Raw genomic sequence first — 22,058 nt, 5'->3', positions numbered from 1 at the left:
GAGTGCCAATGTAGTATGTAGTATAACTGACTCAGAGGTCAATCTTGTCTCTGCCATAAACCAAGAGTGTACTGGAGCAAGCTAGCTCTCATTTCCTCACCCAAAATAAGGAAGTTAGAGTAGTTATCTCTGAGGTTCTGTTTTGCAGTGAGATTCTGTGAACGTTTATCTCATAACTCAACTTTATGCTTCTGTTAAACAAATGACTTAGTCACAAATAATGACTTTTAATAATCCCAGATCTCAAAATATGTTTATCTCAGGCCCATACAATCTAATTTACCTGATCTCATTTTAAACCCTTTTATGGAAATGGATTTTTTTCTCTGCCCTTACTAGTATGTCTTGCCCCCTGATGTTTGTCCTTTCAGCTGTCCAGGAAAAGCAAAATTTTCTAGGAGTAGGACAAAAGCTTCAGGTAATGAAACAATATCGCTCTGAAATTCATCTTTTTCTTTATGTGTTTTTCAGAGATTGTGGGTCCTGCTTCCACTGTCTTTGCGTTCCAGTTCTTCCTCTTACTGCATGTCAGTTAATGTATTTATTTAACCAACTATGTGTCCTTAATGCATGTAAAGATTGTCAAACTACAATATCCTCCCACGGTGCTGAGGCTTAAATATTTGAGAACTACTCTTAGTTGTGCAGGTTCTATTTTATTATTAACTTAAAAACTCAATTTTATTAAAGAGAACTAGCCTTAAACACACTAAAGCCATTTCCAGATCAGTTATTCCTTTTTATACATTTGTTCAGTAAATATACAGTAAAACTTACAATGTATGAATATTTTACAATTATTACGTTTACTGAGTTGACTGACCCCATTATAAACTCTGAGAAGCATGAATCAGATTTGTTACTCCAACACTGAATTGATTTTGGAACTAGTAAACCAGTGTATAGCTATGGTAACACAGCTACTTTGTGTTTTAAGTATTATAGAAAGATGGTGGCTGGGCGCAGTGGCTCAAGCCTGTAATCCCAGCACTTTGGGAGGCCGAGGTGGGCGGATCACGAGGTCAGGAGATCGAAACCATCCTGGCTAACCCGGTGAAACTCTGTCTCTACTAAAAAATACAAAAAAACTAGCCGGGCGAGGTGGCAGGCGCCTGTAGTCCCAGCTGTTCGGGAGGCTGAGGCAGGAGAATGGTGTGAACCCGGAAGGCGGAGCTTGCAGTGAGCTGAGATCCGGCCACTGCACTCCAGCCTGGGCAACAGAATGAGACTCGGTCTCAAAAAAAAAAAAGAAAGAAAGATGGCAAGTGACATTTCTTTCCTATATATATAAAAAAGGTAACAGATTTACCACAAACTCTGATCCATAAACATAATTTTGAGGTGATTTTCCTTCCTTTTTTTAAAGATTTTCAGGAAACCTGATTTTAATGAAGGAAACTTTTGTCAAAATATACTGATATTAGGAAGTTCAACTTTTTCTTCTAATATCCTTATTAGCTCAAAAAAATTTTAATTTGGATTCACTTAAAAGGATAAAAACTCACCCCAATTCAGCAGGAAGCAGTTAGAGTGGTCGTCGGCCAACCTCCCCAACAGCACTTAGGTTTTCCTGTTGAGAGGGGGCACTGAGAGACAGGACTAGCTGGATTTCCTAGGCCGACTAAGAATCCCTAAGCCTAGCTGGGAAGGTGACCGCTTCCACCTTTAAACATGGGCCTTGCAACTTAGATCACACCCAACCAATCGGATAGTAAAGAGAGCTCACTAAAATGCTAATTAGGCAAAAACAGAAGGTAAAGAAATAGCCAATCATCTATTGCCTGAGAGCACAGCAGGAGGGACAACGATCGGGATATAAACCCAGGCATTCAAGCCAGCAATGGCAACCCCCTTTGGGTCCCCTCCCTTTGTATGGGAGCTCTGTTTTCACTCTATTTCACTCTATTAGATCCTGCAACTGCAAAAATAAAATAAAATAAAATGAAAGGATAAAAGCTATGATATTACAGGGTCATTTAAATCACTGAGTCTCTTTATCTGGTTTGTGAATCTTTTTACTACTAAGGCATTGAGCAGTTGCAGTACTGTTTTTCGAGAGATTGAAAAGTCCGCTTCTGTCACATTTTCCTTCCAAAAGCATTTTCATGCCTGTGGGAGGCTTGATAACTAGAGAAACACCAAGTGTTAAATACATGTTATTAGGGCTTAATCAAAGCCAAGAGTTTGTCTATAAATCATGCCCACTATCTAAAAAGTGAAAATTTTTGCCACACAACCTCACTTTTTTTTGTCTATGTGACACCATAATTTAGAGCTACTTAGAAACCTATTGATATTACTGTTCTATTAACAAAATGAGAAGAGTCTCTGACCACAAGTGCTTAGTGTGAGTGTTATTTTCTGTTGGACACTATCTGAAAGATAGTAAGATCAGGGAGAAAACCTTCTTTCCCTGGATAACCTACTCCTCATCAAGGGTTTCAGTTACAGCCTAAATGCTGATACTTCCCTAAGTCTGTATCTTTTGCTTGGATCTCTCTCCTGACCTCCAAACCCTGAATTACAATCCATATCTGATGTCTCCACCTTGGTGCCTTGTTCATAGCTCAAACTCACCAGTACTAAAATTAATTTCATTAACTGCCATACCTTGTTAATAGTATCGATCTCTACCCCATTACCGAAGCTTGAAGTCAGAATCATCCTTAACCCTTCCTATTTTCTGACCCTTTATAATCAGTCACTCAACAAAAACAACCCTACCAATTCTACTTTCAAAGATCTCAAATCCTTCTCTTCTTAATCTCCACTTCCATTGTCTTGGTCCAAGCCTAACCTTCTCACTAGATTGTTGTGGTAACCTACTAATGGATCTTCTTGCCTCCATTTTTTTCTCCCATGGCAATCCATTTCCTACACCTGCTACTGGAGATATTTTTCTAAAGTTCATATGTGATCACATCACCATTTATGCTCAAAATGACTTAGCATTTCTTTCTTGTCACAGAAGTTTGCAGCAACACACATAAGGCCCACAGCAACCTGGCCTTGCCCTCTTTTTCCTGACTCATCTTCTTTTCATCTTCCTGCATGAATCCTTCTCTAATCTCAGCAGTCTGCTAGATATCGCTAAAGATGCCAGACGGTCGTGTACCATATATGTTTCTACTGATGCTGTTTTCCTTCTCTATCCTGTTTCCCATTTTATCATCTTACTCATCCTTCAGTGAGTTAGCTGTGCATGGGCCTGTCTTGCCAGCTAGATTGCAATCTCATTGTGGGAGGTAGAGTGTTTTACTCATCTCTGAACCTACTATGCTTGGTCCGTAGAAAAATCTCAATAAATATGTCATGAGTACTTTGAAGTTCTCTGACAGCCCACCTGAAGACCTAGCTATATATGTAGCTTATGCAGAAGTCAGATTTCCTGTAAACTCAACCTTATACAACCACAAAACTGAAATCAGATATTTTTAAAATAAATACAAAACTAGAAACAGGTTTAATGAGCTTCAGCACTAAGGCCATGCTCTATCTTTCCTCAGACAGCTTCAGGATTTCACTCACAACCTATTCTTATTTGGGGTAATGCCTTATGAGGTTGTTTAATTGCTTTTCTGGTTCCCAATAGATGAACATACTTGCTGTAGAGATAGGAAGGGTATATGTTCAACAATGGCCATGAAGAGGAGCTGACAGAAAAGCCAAATAAGGAGTGAGAAATTTAATATGTAACACAGATTATTAATAAAAGTAATGATAACTCACTATCAAGGAAAGACCGTCTCCTTATGTCCTCTGCTTAGAAGGCAGTATATTCTGTGGAACACTTTATAAAGATTTTCTGTTCAAAAAAATTGAGACAGTGCTCACTTCAGCAGCACATATACTAAAATTGGAATGAAAAAGTGAAGATTAGCATGGCCCCTGTGCAAGGCTCACATGCACATTTGTGAAGCATTCTATGTATTTCTACCCAAATTAGAATGAACCAGAAAAACAATTCTGGCAATATGACAAAGCAGGGTTCTATAACACCCCTGAAAAGATCACACTAGCTCTCCAGTAATTGATCTAAACCAAGATGAAATCTTTGAAATACCTTTTTATAAAGAATTCAAAGGTGAATTATTAAGCTACCAAAGGAGATACAAGAGAAAGGTGAAAAACAACATAAAGAAGTTTGAAAAACTATTCAGGATGTGAATGAAAATTTTTCTAAAGAGATATAGATATTTTAAAGAAAAACCAATCAGAACTTCCAGAGTCGAAAGACAAATTTAAAGAATTATAAATGCAGTGGAAAGTTTTAACAGTAGGCAAAGTAGAAGGAAGAATTTCAGAGCTCAAAGACAAGGCTTTCAAATTAACCCAATCAAACAAAAATAAAGAAAAAAGAAAAGAAATGAACAAAGTCTCCAAGAAATATGGGATTATGTAAAATGGCCAAACCTAAGAATCATTGGTGTTCCTGAGGGAGAAGAGAAAGCAAAAAGTTTGGAACTTTTTGAGGAAAAAGTTGAGGAAAACTTCCCTGGCCTTGCTAGAGATGTAGATATTCAAATATAAGAAGCTCAAAGAACTCCTAGGAACTATATGATCCAGCAATTCCACTGCTAGGTGTGTATCCAGAAGAAAAGAAATCAGTATATCAAAGAGATAACCGCATCCTGTGTTTGTTGCAGCACTATTTATAATAGCTAAAATTTGGAAGCAACCTAAGTGTCCATCAGAATATGAATGGATAAAGAAAATGTGGTACATATACACATTGGAGTACTATTCAGTCACAGTAATGAGATCCAGTCATTTGCAACAACTTAGGTGGAACTGATGATCACTATGTTAAGTGAAATAAACCAGGCACAGAAAGACAAACATTGCATGTTCTCATTTATTTGTGGGATCTAAAACTCAAAACAATTGAACTCATGGACATAGAGAGTAGAAGAATGGTTACCAGAGGCTAGGAAGGTAGCTGGGTGGTGGGGCAAGGAAGGCAGTGACGGGGAGGTAAAGATGGTTAATGAGTATTAAAAAAAAATAGAAGGCCGAGGCAGGCAGATCACGTGAGGTCAGGAGTTTGAGACCAGTCTGGGCAACATGGTGAAACCCCGTCTCTACTAAAAATATAAAAATTAGCCAGATATGGTGGCACATGCCCATACTCCCAGCTACTTAGGAGGCTGAGGCACAAGAATTGCTTGAACCCAGGAGGCAGAGGTTGCAGTGAGCCAAGATCATACCACTGCACTCCAGTTTGCATGACAGAGTGAGACTCTGTCAAAAAAAAAAAAAAAAGAAAAGAAAAAAGAAAGAATGAATAAGACCTACTATTTGATAGCACAACAGGGTTACTATAGTTAATAATAACTAATTGTACATTTTAAAATAATTTGAAGAGTGTTACTGGATTGTATTCAAAGGATAAATGCTTGAGGGGATAGATACCCCATTCTAAATGATGTGCTTCTTTCACATTGCATGTCAGTATCAAAACATTTCAGGTACCCCATATGTACCTACGTATGCACCCACAAAAAGTTTTTTAATTAAAAAAGAACTTCTAGGAGATTCTTTGCAAAAAGGACATCACCAAGAGCAGTGAGACAAAAGCGTTAGGTAACCTGTAAAGGAAAACCTATCAGACTAACAGCAGACTTCTCAGCACAAACCTTATAAGACAGAAGGAACTGGGGTCCTATTTTTAACCTCCTTAAACAGAAAACTGTTAACTAAGAATTTTGTATCGAGCAAAACTGTTTCATAAATGAAGGAGAAATAAATTCTTTTTCTGACAAGCAAATGCTGGGAGAATTTGTCACTACCAGAGCATCCCTACAAGAAATGCTAAAAGGGGTTCTAAATCATGAAACAAAAGGTCAATAATGCACCAGAATAGAACCTCTTGAAAGCATAAAACTCATAAGGCCTGTAAAACAATAACACAATGAAGAAAACAGAGTATCTGGAAAACAAACAACGTGATGACTGGAACAGTAACTCACATTTCAATATTAATGTTGAATGTAAATGATCTAAATGCTCCACTTGAAAGATACAGGTTGGCAGAATTGATAAAAAGTTACAAACCACGTATCTGTTGTCTTTAAGAGACTTACCTAACACATAAGGATTTGTATAGACTCAAAGGGGTGGAAAAAGATATTCTATGCAAATGGAAACTAAAAGTGAGCAGGAGTAGCTATTCTTGTATCAGATAAAACAGAATTTAAAGCAACAACAGTAAAAAAAAAAGATGAAGAAGGACATTATATAATGATAAAAGGATCAATCCAACAAGAAGATATTGTCCTAAATAAATATGCACCTCACTCTTGAGCTCTGAGATTCATAAAACAATTGCTGTTAAATCTAAGAAGAGAGATAGGTGCAACCCAGTGGTAGTGGGGGAATTCACCACTCCACTGGCAGCACTAGACAGATCATTGAGGCAGAAAGTCAACGAAGACAGGACTTAAACTGCACTCCAGAACAAATGGACATAACAAATATTTACAGAACATTCTACCCAAGAATTGCAGAATATACATTCTTCTCATCCAACGTGAAACATTCTCCAAGATAAACCATGTGATAGGCTTAAAACAAGTCTCAATATGTTTTTAAAAGTCAAGTTGTTTCATAGTTCTGCATGGCTGGGGATGCCTCAGGAAACTTATAATCATGGCAGATGGTGAAGGTGAACCAAGCTTGGACCTTCTCACATGGTGGCAGGAGAGAGCAGAGAGCAAAGGGGAAAGAGCCCCTTGTAAAACCATCAGATCTTGTGGGAACTCACTCACTATCATGAGAACAGCATGGAGGAAACTGTGCCCATGATCCAATCACCTCCCACCAGGTCTCTCTGTAGACACATGGGGATTATAAACCAAGATTATGGAGATTACACTTCAAGATGAGATTTGGGTGGAGACACAGCCAAACCATATCATTCTGTCCCTGGTTCCTCCCAAATCTCATGTCCTCACATTTCAAAATACAATCATGCCTTTTTGACAGTCCCCCAGTGTGTTAACTCATTCCAGCATTAACCCGAAAGTCCAAGTCCAAAGTCTAATCTGAGACAAGGCAAATCCCTTCCACCTAGGAGCCTGTAAAATCAAAAGCAAGTTAGTTATGTCCAAGATACAATGGGGGTACAGGCATTGGATAAATGCTCTTTTTTCCAAATGGGAGAAATTGGCCAAAACAAAGGGGCTATAGGCCCCAGGCAAATCTGAAACCCAGCAGGGTAGCCATTAAATTTTAAAGTTCCAAAATGATTTCCTTTGACTTCATGTCTCACATCTGGGTCATACTGATGCAAGAGGTGGGCTCCCATGGTCTTGGGCAGCACTACCCCTGTGGTTTCACAGGTTACAGCCCTCCTCTAAGCAGCTTTCACAAACTGTGGTTGAGTGTCTGCAGCTTTTCCAGGCGTCTGGTGCAAGCTGTGGATGGATCTACCATTCTGTGGTCTGGAGGAGAGTGGCTCTCTTCTCACAGCTCCACTAGGGAGCACCCCAGTAGGGACTCTTTATGAGGGCTCCAATCCCACATTTCCCTTCTGCACTGCCCTACCAGAGGTTCTCCATGAGGGCTCTACTCCTGCAGCAAACTTCTGACTGGACATCCAGACATTTCCATTACATCCTCTGAAGTCTAGGTAGAGGTTCCCAAACCTCAGTTCTTGACTTCTCTGCACTCACAGGCCCAACACCACTTGGAAGCCACCAAAGCATGAGCTGAAGCCATGGCCCGAGCTGTACCTTGGCCCCTTTTAGCCATGACTGGAACTGAAATGGCTGGGATGCAGGGTGCCATGTCTCAAGGCTGCACAGAGTAGCAGGGCCCCTGGGCCTGGCCCATCAAACTATTTTTCCTTCTAGGCCTCCAGGCCTGTGATGAAAGGGGCTGCTGGCAAGATCTCTGACATGCCCTGGAGACATTTTCCCCATTGTCTCAGCTCCTCATTACTTATGCAGATTTCTGCTGCAGGCTTGAATTTCTACCCCAGAAAATGGGTTTTTCTTTTCTATCACATCATCAGGCTGCAAATTTTCCAAACTTCTGTGCTCTACTTCCCTTTTAAATGTAAGTTCCAATTTCAAACCATCTATTTGTGAATCCATAAAACTGAATGCTCTTAAGAGCACCCATGTCACATCTTGAACACTTTGCTGCTTAGAAATTTATTCCACCAGATACCCTATCATCTCTTTCAAGTTCAAAGTTTCACAGATCTCTAGGGTGGGGGCAAAATGCCACCAGTCCCTTTGCTAAAGCATAGCAAGAGTGACCTTTGCTCCAGTTCCCAATGAGCTTCTCATGTTCATCTGAGATCACTTCAGCCAGGGCTTCATTGTCCACATCACTAACAGCATTTTGGCCAAAACCATTCAACAAGTGTCTAGGAAGTTCCAGACTTTCCCACATCTTCTTACCTTCTTTTGAGCCCTCCACACTATTCCAACCTCTGCCCATTACCCAGTTCCAAAGTCACTTCCACATTTCCAAGTATCTTTATATCAGTGCCCCACTACCTCAGTGCCAGTTAACTGTGTTCATTTTCACACTGCTATAAAGAAACACCCACGACTGGGTAATTTATAAAGGAAAGAGGTGTATTGACTCACAGTTCCATGTGGCTGGGGAGGCCTCAGGAAATTTACAATCATGGTAGAAGGTGAAGGTGAATGTGAAGCAAGCCTGGACCTTCTCATGTGGTGGCAGGGGAGAGCAGAGTGAGAGTGAAGAAGGAAGGGCCCCTTATAAAACCATCAGGTATTGTGAGAACTCACTCACTATCACCAGAACAGCGTGGGGGAAACTGCCCCCATGATCCAGTCACCTCCCACCAGGTGTCTCCCTAGATACATGGGGATTATGAGGATTATAATTCATGATGAGATTTGGGTGAGGACACAGCCAAACCATATCAGTAAAGTCTTAGGTTACAAAATCAGTGTGCACAAATCAGTGCACTACTATACACAAACAGTGATCAAGCTGAGAATCAAACCAAGAACTCAACCTCTTTTAAAATAGCTGTAAAATAATTAATAATAATAAATTATTTAGGAATATACTTAGCCAAGAAGATAAAAGATCCCTACAGGGAGAACTACCAAACACTGTTGAAAGAAATCATACATGACACAAATGGAAATACATCTGCTGCTCATGGATTGGAAGAATCAATATTATGAAAAAGACTTTACTGCCCAAAGCAGTCTACAGATTCAGTCCTTCTCCTATCAAAATAGCAACATCATTTTTCACAAAATTAGAAAAAAATCCTAAAAGTCATATAGAACCAAAAAAGAGCATATGTAAATACATGTGTGTGCGCACATGTGTGCTTGCATGTGTGTGTATATGTGTGTGTATGTGATACTGAGACAAAGTTTTATCACTTAAAGGACTAAGATTTAGGTACTTCATTAATTTACTTACATGAACACCTAATTCCTTAATAATGTGAGATAATGGTTCTCTAATATCGCAGACCTGTTTTTCACAAATTTTACGTATTGAAAATATAAAAATCTGTTAAAGGAAGAACATTTTTCTTCTAAGTAGCTTCTTTCTCTGAGTTCATTCTGTTACTACAATACAATATTTATAAACTTATTGGCAGTTTGCCCCAGTAAAAGTAGTATAAGATATTTACAGGAATAACTTAAATCAGAATTAAAGTAATGATAATTGTTTGCTTTATATAATATGTTAGTTCTTCTAATCTTAGAGTAACCCACTCCTTTGGGTCATGTATTCTTATTTGTATTTATCTATCTACCTTTATGTCATGTTATTTGCAGTATAGTAGGATAGTTTCTTGGTGTATGTACAGTCTCTAAAGTCTAAATATGTTTTGGAATATCTAGGGACATGAAACTCATGCATAAAAATCAATTATAAAATAGTACATGATTTAGAATCAAATACTAAATTGTGTTGTTTAAATTATGAGTGTTACATAGAAATTTAGAAATGGGAAAGATTAACATGAGCTGAAATAGAGATGATGTTGAAGAACACACAAGTGGAATTGGATCCTACGTAGACATAGTTGGGTGTGTCTTTCTTGGGAAATGTGGTTGTGTGGTATACATTGGCCTTTCAGTATGGCCATTACTGATGTGTACAGTTCAAAGTTTGGAGTTTCCCTGTTTGTCTTATTCTGTATCCCCGCAGCAATTTGAACAGCACTGAGCATGTAACAGATGCATGATCACTACTTGGATTAAAAGTCAATGAAGAAAGTGTATAATAATACATATTATATATAAATGTATCTTTTATAGCATAATATTAAAAGCTAGGTTCTTTCATGACATATGACTACAAAGTAACAGGGCTGATTATTAATATACATACCAGAACTTCTTATGTACTGAAGTGAGTGGCATTCACCTTCAAAGTCATCATCATGGAAGCCTGCATACTCTTCTCCATATACTGTCATTTCTCAAAATATTTTTGGAACTCCTTTTTTGAATTTCCTTCAAAGAGTCTGTGACTCATTCTTTTCAGTATCCTCAGAGTCTTTTTCAGCTAAGAGTGAATTTGGTTTTTGGAAGCAGAAGTCACGATAGGGCCAGGGATGGCGAGTAAAAGGATCTGCTGGGACATGCTACTTTGGATGACTATAAGTAATGAGTATTTTTCTTCCTTGACTCATAAAATAACCAAAGACAGTTATCTTTTTAAAACAAAAAGTAAGTTGCAAGTTTTATCATTTTAAAACCAAGCCTTAGCTGGGTGCAGTGGCACATCCCAGCTACTGAGGAGGTCGAAGGAGGAGGATCTCTTGAGCCCAGAAGCTTGAGGCTAGCCTGGGCAACATAGTGGGATCTTGTCTCAAAAAAATAAAAAAGAAGAAGAAGGAGAAGGAGAAACAAAATCTGGATTACTCTTACATAACTGTCCTACTCCAGAATTGATCATGGCTTCCTACTTTTGGGGCCCCACCAGGCCTATTCAGCCTTACTTCCCACCCCCTACCACAGTCATCTTCTTTATTAAGCATTTGGTAAAATGGAGGATAGAATGGTTAATTTAACCTTTATTCAGTCTTGTCATGTTCTTGGGTGATCTCTGCAAGTGTTCATTATTATTGTAGCACTCGGTAGCTGGCAAAGATGTAAGAAGTTAGAGTGAATATACCTGGAACGTATTCTGAAAATCTGTTTGTTGGCGGGGGTGGATTTGTCTTTGTACCTTTTTACAAATTCTATCAGCATATTTTTCTCATTTGCCCTTTACTAAAGGCAGATGATCCGATTGTTTCATTGCAGATTACTTGAGGTTCTTGCAAGATATGACCTCTGGGTTCTTCAAGGAAGAAATTCCTGTTTTAATTGTTGAACCATACTTCGAAGATGATGTAAAGAATTTGCTGAAATATTTATGTTAAAACTCATTAGACATTAATGTGTTGTGGATAATTTCACTATATTGATATCTTTGTTTGTTTCCATATCTAGTTGAAAAATCTAAGTTTAGAAGAACTACAGATGCGATTAAAAGCACTGGACCCTATGATGGAACGGGAGATAGAAGAACTTCGTCAGAGATACACTGCGAAAAGACAGCCCATTCTGGATGCGATGGATGCAAAAAAAAGAAGGCAGCAAAACTTTTGAGTCTAATTTCCTGTCTGTTTTTAACTATTCTGGAGACCAAGAAACCACTAGGAATTGAAGGAATATTTGTATATTTTTAATCCTAAGATTTTGCCCTACAATTAGTCAGAGGTCAAAAACTGACAATGGTACATGCCCAGGTAAATTCCCAAAAGGCAGAATTGACAGTTGTATCTGCTGTGCATTCACTTTCAGATGAGGAGAACAAAAGAAGTGTATTCTCTTGTTCTGTCAGCTGCATACCAGCAATAAAACTGTGTTTTGAAACGGAGGCTGCGTTTAGAGACCTTGAAAATCCAAAGCTATTGTTTAATTGTGCAGCACTGAAGGGCTTTATGTTACAATATTCTTTATTCCTATCTAGTATACTAGTCTATTTATTGTATCCCCTTAGGTAAACTTATTTATTTATGCTATTTTGCTTTGTTTTGTTTTTTAAGGACAAGATCAGGATAGCTTTGGTGAAGATAGGGTCATATTAATATGATGATAATGTGCAACCAAATTATACTTTCTGCAGGGAGCTATGGGGTACATTCCTTGATTTCCAGGATAGTTTTCCAGTAGGAAAGTAATAATGGCAATAGTTCTCAAATGGGCTAGGCCTTTTTTATATCGAAGCAATAATTCCATTTTTACCCTTTGAAATTTTGTTTAATTTTTTGATTTTTGATGTTTGGTACAAATAGAACTATATATATTTAGGTAAAATAGATCTATCGTGTTTAAAACCAAAGAAATCAGTGGAATCCTTGCACAAAAAAGTATGATAAATATTTTTTAAAAAAAACTTAATACAAATGTAACTTGTTAATATTGTTTTATGTTTTATGTGTAGATCTAATAGCTGAACTGATTCAAACTGTAATAAGCTCATCAATTTCATTTCTATGAAAATGTGCTCTATTGTCACAGGATGTTTCTGTTGATTTTATTCATTTCCTGGGAATTGGTAAACATCATGTGCCTGATGATAACCCAGTAGCAAAAACATTTGTACTGAGTGGTACAAGCCTTGGGGACTGAAAAAAAATTAAAAAAAAAAAGATTAAAACCATTAAAAAGAAATTCATTTTTACGCCGAATGAACATTTGTATGATTGCATTGGGACCAGTCATTTCCTAAGCTACATATGGCCATCTTGACAGTGTTTTTTCTTTTGTGTGTTTAATTATTGTATGTAAATCATAAAGACAAATAAATTTCACTGTGCCACCCAGCACATTTCGTTTCTGTATCTTTGTTAAAACTCATGACCTGGACTCTGCATTTTCCAAGCAAGAGACATATATTAGATAGGACAGGCTAGATTATGCAGTGCTGACAACCCTCACCCTTCAGCGGCTTCACATAGTACAGGTTATTCCTCACGCTTGCTCCAGGCCCACCCCAGGTTGGCAGGGCACCCTGCTCCTGTCATCCACACCCAGGGACCCGCTGACAGGGCCTCAACCATCTGGGATATCTGTGGTCACCACAATCAGGAGAAGGGGAGCTGGAGAGTTTCATACTAGCTCCAGCCAGCAGTGACACATGTCTGGTTGGCCACAACCCAGTATTCAGAATTAGTCACATGGCCACTCCTAACTTCGAGGGAGTCAGGAAGAGGAGCATCACCACATAGCTGGAGGGGAGAAAACAGGAAAAGCTGATGAGTTCACTAATGTCTGTCACAGAAGGTGTATTGTCTCTGGAAAGCTTCCATTCCTTTTTAAAAATGATATTTATACCCTAGGTAATGCCTCAAAGTGTCATTTGTCTCTCCCCTGTGGAGCTTTTACAAATAATAAATTGTATAATTGGATACAAATTATAAGATTATAGAAAGTGATAAGTATGAAACATATTAAGATTATTTAAAAATGAACTGAATTTACAATATATGCTTCAGCAGATCTATACTGGAGTCTGTTGGGGACAGTTGTGTGAGTCGATCAACTGAAACACCCTGCCCCTTTTTCTTTTCCTAACTATTTTTCTTTTTACTAACCTGTTTGATACCTTGCCTGATTTGATGGAATCAAATGACTGATTTGCTGTCATCCAAGCAAAACCACCTACATGACATGGACAAGAAACCTATGAAGATGATTTCTCTTCAGTTTGCTAAATTAGAAAATGTATGCAAATTAATTCAATGAGGCCTGTTAACCACTCTTAATTCAGTCTCAAGAGTTCTCCTTTTAATATGTCAAATGTTCCAATCACATTGCAATTTTCTGCAGTTAGACTTTATACCCTATTATATCTATGTCTGTTTAAGTATATGTACACAAATACACACATATATTTAAGAGAATTAACAGGAATGGGCATTGTTTTGTTTTAGAGTCCTAGGAAACTCCAAAACATTTTAGGATGACCTACTTTAAAATTTTTCCTATATTCTTACTCTTTGCCCCTACCAGTCAAAGGAATTTAAGATATGTTTTGACGAATCACAAGCCATGAAAGAAATCTGGCTGGTCTCAGTGGCTCATGCCTGTAATCCCAGCACTTTGGGAGGCCGAGGCGGGCAGATCATGAGGTCAGGAGTTCGAGACCAGCCTGACTAATGTGGTGAAACCCCATCTCTACTAAAAATACAAAAATTAGCTGGGTGTGGTGGCGCGCACCTGTAATCCCAGCTACTCAGGAGGCTGAGGCAGGAGAATCGCTTGAACCCAGGAGGCAGAAGGTTGCAGTAAGGCAAGATCGTGCCACTGCACTCCAGCCTGGGCGACAGAACGAGACTGTCTCAAAAAAAAAGAAATCAAGTCTAGGCCAGGCTTAGTGGCTCACGCCTGTAATCCCAGCACTTTGGGAGGCGGAGGCCAGCGGATCACTTGAGGTCAAGAGTTCGAGACCAGCCTGGCCAACATGGTGAAACCCTGTCTCTACTAAAAGTACAAAAATTAGCTGAGCGTGGTAGCAGGTGCCTGTAATCCCAGCTACTTGGGAGGCTGAGGGAGGAGAATCGCTTGAACCCGGAAGGCAGAGGTTGCAGTGAGCCAAGATCTCACCACTGCACTCCAGTCTGGGCAACAGAGTAAGGCTTTGTCTCAAAAAAAAAAAAAAAAAAAAAACCTTCAAGTCTAGTTAAGCCTTGATTAATCATGATGCTTAGGAAAGAGAGTTTTCTAGTTATTTTAATGAGTTTAAGAAGAAACCTATTTTAACCCTGGTTGCTGGGAACTTTCCAAAACTAGGTAAGTGTACTTTTCTGCACACACCATCCTTTAATAAATACAGTATCGTGAATGTAACTGAAGCTAGTGAGTCAGGGTTTCATCTTGATTAAAAGCTAGCGTCATTGTATATATTGTCCTGTAGTTGATAAAGTTTTTTCTTTGGTGTAATGAACTTAGATGACTCATTTCTACAGACTTACAATACACTTAGCTTATTTTAGCAGAAACAGTTTTATGTTCAAAGTAGGAGCTAATTTGACAAACACTGGAGAAGAAAGTGTATTCAAATGGATTTCAAAATAATAACACCTGTTATTCGGGGCACTTACTATATGCCAGACACTTCGATAAACAACCTTAAATACATTACTTACCTGCTGTTATATTTTTCCTCTGCTTATTTACTGATTCACCTCCCCAGTGTTCAAAATCACACTCTACTCACTGAAGGATGTGTAGTTCTGTAACAGAAATTATATAATACATTAATAAGATGTTTTTAACTTAGTCATTGGAAATCTTTTCAAATTACTGATTAGCATTCAATAGGATTGCTATTTTCATTTCCTATCCTGTATGTTAAAGATTAATGATTAAAATAACTCCTGAAAATAATAATGACATTCTAAGTAGAATATCATTAAAGAAAAATAATTGGAGTTATATCGCATTACTAAACCATTATTAGGCATAGGCATTTAATTAGATATTTCATCAAAATGCAATTTTGGAGTACCAGGTTTTTTTGTTTTTTGTTTTTTGTGGCATGAAAGACTAGGAATCTGGAATATAATGAAAACTGTTTTTCTTTGCCGTTTGGGCAATGTGATGAGACCTGGACCCAAGGAAGTTTTACAGACCTTGGTTGGGCAGTCTCATGCCACTGAGTGGTGACTTCCAGGGAGTCAAGTCAGTTTTGCCCTGTTCCATACAAACAACCTTCAACCTCAGCCAACTACCTTCTACTTCCTTTTGGGGTCCCAGAAAGACTCTAAGAGGGAAAGCAGAGGACCAGCTCAATTCTTCCACCAACCTTGGAAAAACAATTCCAACTTCATGCTCTTCTCACATTGGACCACATCATTAGCCTTGCTGCCACTTTCTTCACTTGATAAAGCTACCTAAGTAAAAATTAGGATTTTTAAATCACTTTTCTGCTCACAGAATTTTGCCAAGTTGAGAATGAACTCTGTCTTCTGGCATTCAAGACCTGCAATAGGCCTCAATTGACGTTTATGACCTTATCTCCATTATTGTTTTATTTGAGCCCTTTCCGCCAACAAACTGAACTGCTTCCAAACTCTCTATATAATTATTTTATTTGTGGGTTGTACAGTTCCTGATGGCAGAGACTTGGTGTTTATCCATCTTGTTTCCCCACAATGCATTCCAGTATATTAGATATAATTTGGTCTTAAAGTTTCATTGAATGCTGTGAGCTCAAACAAAAAAAAAACTGTCATTAATCATACAGGCTGTCTTTCTCCTTGGCATCCACATAATCACCATAACAACAATAATCATTTTGTGAGCATCTACTAAGCCATGCACTTTTGATACACCTCCACAAGAAAGAATTGGAGAGATTAAATGAAGTCACACTGCTAGTTAACGCCAGTAGCAGCCTTACACTCCCATCTGTCTCTAAAATCTTTGCATTTCCACTTGACCACATAGCCTAATAAACAGGAGGTCTGGCTTTAGAATGTTAGGGTTGCTGAGCCTGCTTGCTGATGGCTCTTCAGTTACAACTTAGGACCATTGTTGACTGACTTTACCTCTCTCACATTTCAGTGAAATCTATATTTTCTGAAATGACATCCTTCCCACATGTAGAAAAAAGATGCAGGGTGCATGTATTCAAGCTTCCAAGATGAGTTGTACAGGAAGACTTTTTTATTTTATTATTTTAGGATATATGTGGCGTTCTTGTGCCTTGAAATCTATGTTTTGTTGTATATGATAATGTATTATATTCTTTCCCTTATCGGTATTTTTTTGATAATGATTGCTTTAGAGAAACATTAGTCAGCATGGTGGAAGGAGCCTGGCATCAGAAATTAAATGATCTGGGTTCAAATCTCAGTTGTTCTTTTGGACTTTTGTCCTGGGCAAAAATTACCATTTAATCATTCTGTGTTTCAACATCTTCATCTGTAATACAGCAATTGAGAAGATCAAATGTTCTAGGACATGTAAAATATTTAGCAAAGTTTTTGACATATGACATGTAAGTACTAAATTTAAAAAAAACTTTTAACCCTTTTTAGTTTAGTGCCATGTTTTTGCAAGAATGAAGAAGGGAGGGTTCTGTTCCTTGATAAGCAAACTGATTGTTACTTCTAAAGTGAATTAGAGTCACCTAGAACCCAATTAGGCCTTCACTTAAGGGCCTGACCTACTCTCTGGTGGTGATTTGCACTGAGGAAAATCTATCATGCTCAAATTTTTAAAGTATTCTCCTTATATGCAGAGCAGAGAAAGTTGTATATCTTAGTCCATTTTGTGTTGTTATAATGGGATACTTGAGACTGGATAATTTATTGAATACCTGAGACTGCATAATTTAAAGAAAAGAATTTTAGACATGGCACCCAAGGTGGCCGAATAGGAACAGCTCCAGCCTCCAGCTCCCAGCATGAGCGACACAGAAGACAGGTGATTTCTGCATTTTCAGCTGAGGTACCGGGTTCATCTCACTGGGGCATGTTGGACAGTTGGTGCTGGTCTGCGGGTGCAGCCCGACCAGCAAGAGTTGAAGCAGGGCGAGGCATCACCTCATCTGGGAAGCGCAAGGGGGAAGGGAATTCCTTTTCCTAGCCAAAGGAAATTGAGACACACAACACCTGGAAAATCAGGTAACTCCTACCCTAATACTGTGCTTTACAAAGGGTCTTAGCAAACGGCACACCAGGAGATTATATCCTACACCTGGCCTGGAGGGTCCCACGCCCACAGAGCCTCCCTCATTGCTAGCACAGCAGTCTGAGATCTAACTGCAAGGCGGTAGCAAGGCTGGGGGAGGGGTGCCTGCCATTGCTGAGGCTTAAGTAGGCAAACAAAGCCGCTGGGAAGCTTGAATTGGGTAGCGCCCACCACAGCTCAAGGAGGCCTGCCTGTCTCTGTAGACTCCACCTCTGGGGACAGGGCATAGCTAAACAAAAAGCTGCAGAAACCTCAGCAGAGGTAAATGTCCCTGTCTGACAGCTTTGAAGAGAGCAGTGGATCTCCCAGCACGGAGGTTGAAATCTGAGAATGGACAGACTGCCTGCTCAAATGGGTCCCTGACCCCTGAGTAGCCTAACTGGGAGACATCCCCCACTAGGTGCAGACCGACACCTCACACCTCACAAGGCTGGGTACACCCCTGAGATGAAGCTTCCAGAGAAAGAATCAGACAGCAACACTTGCTGTTCAGCAATACTTGCTGTTCAGCAATATTCTATCTTCTGCAGCCTCCACTGCTGATACCCAGGCAAACAGGGTCTGGAGTGGACCTCAAGCAAACTCCAACAGACCTGCAGCTGAGGGTCCTGACTGTTAGAAGGAAAACTAACAAACAGAGGATACCCACACCAAAACCCCATCAGTACATCACCATCATCAAAGACCAAAGACAGATAAAACCACAAAGATGGGGAAAAAGCAGTGCAGAAAAGCTGGAAATTCAAAAAATCAGAGCGCATCTCCCCCTCCAAAGAAACACAGCTCATCACCAGGAACGGAACAAAGCCGGATGGAGAATGACTTTGACGAGTTGAGAGAAGAAGGCTTCAGTCAATCAAACTTCTCAGAGCTAAAAGAGGAACTATGTAACCAGCACAAATAAACTAAAAACCTTGAAAAAAGATTTGACGAATGGCTAACTAGAATAACCAATGTAGAGAAGTCCTTAAAAGAACTGATAGAGATGAAAACCATACCACAAGAACTATGTGACAAAAGCACAAGCTTCAGTAACTGACTCAATCAACTGGAAGAAAGAGTATCAGCGATTGAAGATCAAATGAATGAAATGAAGTGAGAAGAGAAGTGTAGAGAAAAAAGAGTAAAAAGAAATGAACAAAACCTGCAAGAAATATGGGATTATGTGAAAAGACCAAATCTACGTCTGACTGGTGTGCCTGAAAGTGACAGGGACAATGGAACCAAGTTGAAAAACACTCTGCAGGATATCATCCAGGAGAACTTCCCCAATCTAGTAAGGCAGCCAACATTCAAATTCAGGAAATACAGACAACACCACAAAGATACCCCTCAAGAAGAGCAACTCCAAGACACATAATTGTCAGATTCACCAAAGTTGAAATGAAGGAAAAAATGTTAAGGGCAGCCAGAGAGAAAGGTCGGGTTACCCACAAAGGGAAGCCCATCAGACTAACAGCAGATCTCTGGGCAGAAACTCTATAAGCCAGAAAAGAGTGGGGGCCAATATTCAACATTCTTAAAGAAAAGAATTTTCAACCCAGAATTTCATATCCAGCCAAACTAAGTTTCATAAGTGAAGGAGAAATAAAATCCTTTACAGACAAACAAATGCTTCGAGATTTTGTCACCACCAGGCCTGCCCTACAAGAGATCCTGAAGAAAGCACTAAACATGGAAAGGAACAACAGGTACCAGCCATTGCAAAAACATACCAAAATGTAAAGTCCATCAATGCTAGGAAGAAACTGCATCAACTAACGAGTAAAATAACCAGCTAATATAATGACAGGACCAAGTTCATACATAACAATATTAGCCTTAAATGTAAATGGGCTAAATGGTCCAATTAAAAGACACAGACTGGCAAACTGGATAAAGAGACAAGACCATCGGGTTGCTGTATTCAGGAGACCCATCTCACATGCAGAGACACACATAGGCTCACAATAAAGGGATGGAGGAAGATCTACCAAGCAAATGGAAAACATAAAAAGTCAGGGGTTGCAATCCTAGTCTCTGATAAAACAGACTTTAAACCATCAAAGATCAAAAGAGACAAAGAAGGCCATTACATAACGGTAAAGGGATCAATTCATCAGGAACAGCTAACTATCCTAAATATATATGAACCCAATACAGGAGCACCCAGATTCATAAAGCATGTCCTTAGAGACTTACAAAGAGACTTAGACTCCCATACAATAATAATGGGAGACTTTAACACCCCACTGTCAACATTAGACAGATCAATAAGACAGAAAGTTAACAAGAATATCCAGGAATTGAACTCAACTCTGCACCAAGCAGACCTAATAGACATCTACAGAACTCTCCACCCCAAATCAACAGAATATACATTCTTCTCAGCACCACATCACACTTATTCCAAAATTGACCACATAGTTGGAAGTAAAGCACTCCTCAGCAAATGTAAAAGAAGAGAAATTATAACAAACTGTCTCTCAGACCACAGTGCAATCAAACTAGAACTCAGGACTAAGAAACTCAATCAAAACCGCTCAACTACATGTAAACTGAACAACCTGCTCCTGAATGACTACTGGGTACATAATGAAATGAAGGCAGAAATAAAGATGTTCTTTGAAACCAATGAGAACAAAAACACAACATACCAGAATCTCTGGGACACATTTAAAGCAGTGTGTAGAGGGAAATTTATAGCACTAAATGCCCACAAGAGAAAGCAGGAAAGATCTAAAATTGACACCCTAACATCACAATTAAAACAACTAGAGAAGCAAGAGCAAACACATTCAAAAGCTAACAGAAGGCAGGAAATAACTAAGATCAGAGCAGAACTGAAGGAGATAGAGACGCAAAAAAACCCTCCAAAAAATCAATGAATCCAGGAGCTGGTTTTTTGAAAAGATCAACAAAATTGATAGACTGCTGGCAAGACTAATAAAGAAGAAAAGAGAGAAGAATCGAATAGATGCAATAAAGAATGATAAAGGGGATATCACCACCGACCCCACAGAAATATAAACTACCATCAGAGAATACTATAAACAACTCTATGCAAATAAAGTAGAAAACCTAGAAGAAATGGATAATTTCCTGGACACTTACACTCTCCCAAGACTAAACTAGGAAGAAGTTAAATCCCTGAACAGACCAATAGCAGGCTCTGAAATTGAGGCAATAATTAAATAGCCTACCAACCAAAAAAAGTCCAGGACCAGATGGATTCACAGCCAAATTCTACCAGAGGTACAAGGAGGAGTTGGTACCATTCCTTCTGAAACTATTCCAATCAATAGATAAGGAGAGAATCCTCCCTAACTCATTTTACAAGGCCAACATCATCCTGATACCAAAGCCGGGCAGAGATACGACAAAAAAAGAGAATTTGAGACCAATGTCCCAATGAACATCGATGCAAAAATCCTCAATAAAATACTGGCAAACTGAATCCAGCAGCACATCAAAGAGCTTATCCACCATGATCAAGTGGGCTTCATCCCTGGGATGGAAGGCTGGTTCAACATACGCAAATCAATAAATGTAATCCAGCATATAAACAGAACTAAAGACAAAAACCACATGATTATCTCAATAGATGCAGAAAAGGCCTTTGACAAAATTCAACAGCCCTTCATGATAAAAACTCTCAATAAACTAGGTATTGATGGAACATATCTCAAAATAATAAGAGCTATTTATGACAAAACCACAGCCAATATCATACTGAATGGGCAAAAACTGGAAGCATTCCCTTTGAAAACTGGCACAAGACAGGGATGCCCTCTCTCACCACTCCTATTCAACATAGTGTTGGAAGTTCTGGCTAGGGCAATCAGGCAAGAGAAAGAAATAAAGTGTATTCAATTAGGAAAAGAAGAAGTCAAATAGTCCCTGTTTGCAGATGACATGATTGTATATTTAGAAAACCCCATTGTCTCAGCCCAAAACCTCCTTAAGCTGATAAGCAACTTCAGCAAAGTCTCAGGATACAAAATCAATGTGCAAAAATCACAAGCATTCTTATACACCAGTAACAGACAAACAGAGAGCCAAATCATGAATGAACTCCCATTCACAATAGCTTCAAAAAGAATAAAATACCTAGGAATCCAACTTACAAGGGATGTAAAGGACCTCTTCAAGGACAACTACAAACCACTGCTCAGTGAAATGAAAGAAGACACACACAAATGGAAGAACATACCATCCTCATGGATAGAAAGAATCAATATTGTGAAAATGGCCATACTGCCCAAAGTAATTTATAGATTCAATGCCATCCCCCATTGAGCTACCAATGACTTCCTTCAGAATTGGAAAAAACTGCTTTAAAGTTCATATGGAACCAAAAAAGACCCCACA

General features: G+C 38.9%; 1 protein-coding gene and 1 non-coding gene across 3 annotated transcripts in view; both read left to right on the top strand.

The window, feature by feature from the left end:
- STK3 (serine/threonine kinase 3) overlaps positions 1-12,835 on the top strand; it is a 330,283-nt gene extending 317,448 nt beyond the window's left edge. The window contains exon 12 of one of the 2 annotated variants that reach the window (XM_077942604.1): positions 11,454-12,835. Coding sequence is in view for 1 of the 2 variants with exons in the window: in NM_001260967.1 (NP_001247896.1) it covers positions 11,454-11,612 (159 nt within the window). In the remaining variant the exon portion in view is untranslated. 2 annotated transcript variants of the gene reach the window in all.
- LOC114680442 (U6 spliceosomal RNA) lies at positions 3,827-3,933 on the top strand. Its single transcript, XR_003732668.1, has one exon. It is a non-coding gene; the product is annotated as a U6 spliceosomal RNA (small nuclear RNA).
- Positions 12,836-22,058: the final 9,223 nt, after the last annotated feature.

Source organism: Macaca mulatta, chromosome 8 (assembly GCF_049350105.2).
Source record: "Macaca mulatta isolate MMU2019108-1 chromosome 8, T2T-MMU8v2.0, whole genome shotgun sequence".
NCBI lineage: Eukaryota > Metazoa > Chordata > Mammalia > Primates > Cercopithecidae > Macaca > Macaca mulatta.
Note: the sequence above shows the minus strand (reverse complement) of the source record. Positions and strands in the feature narration are given on the sequence as shown.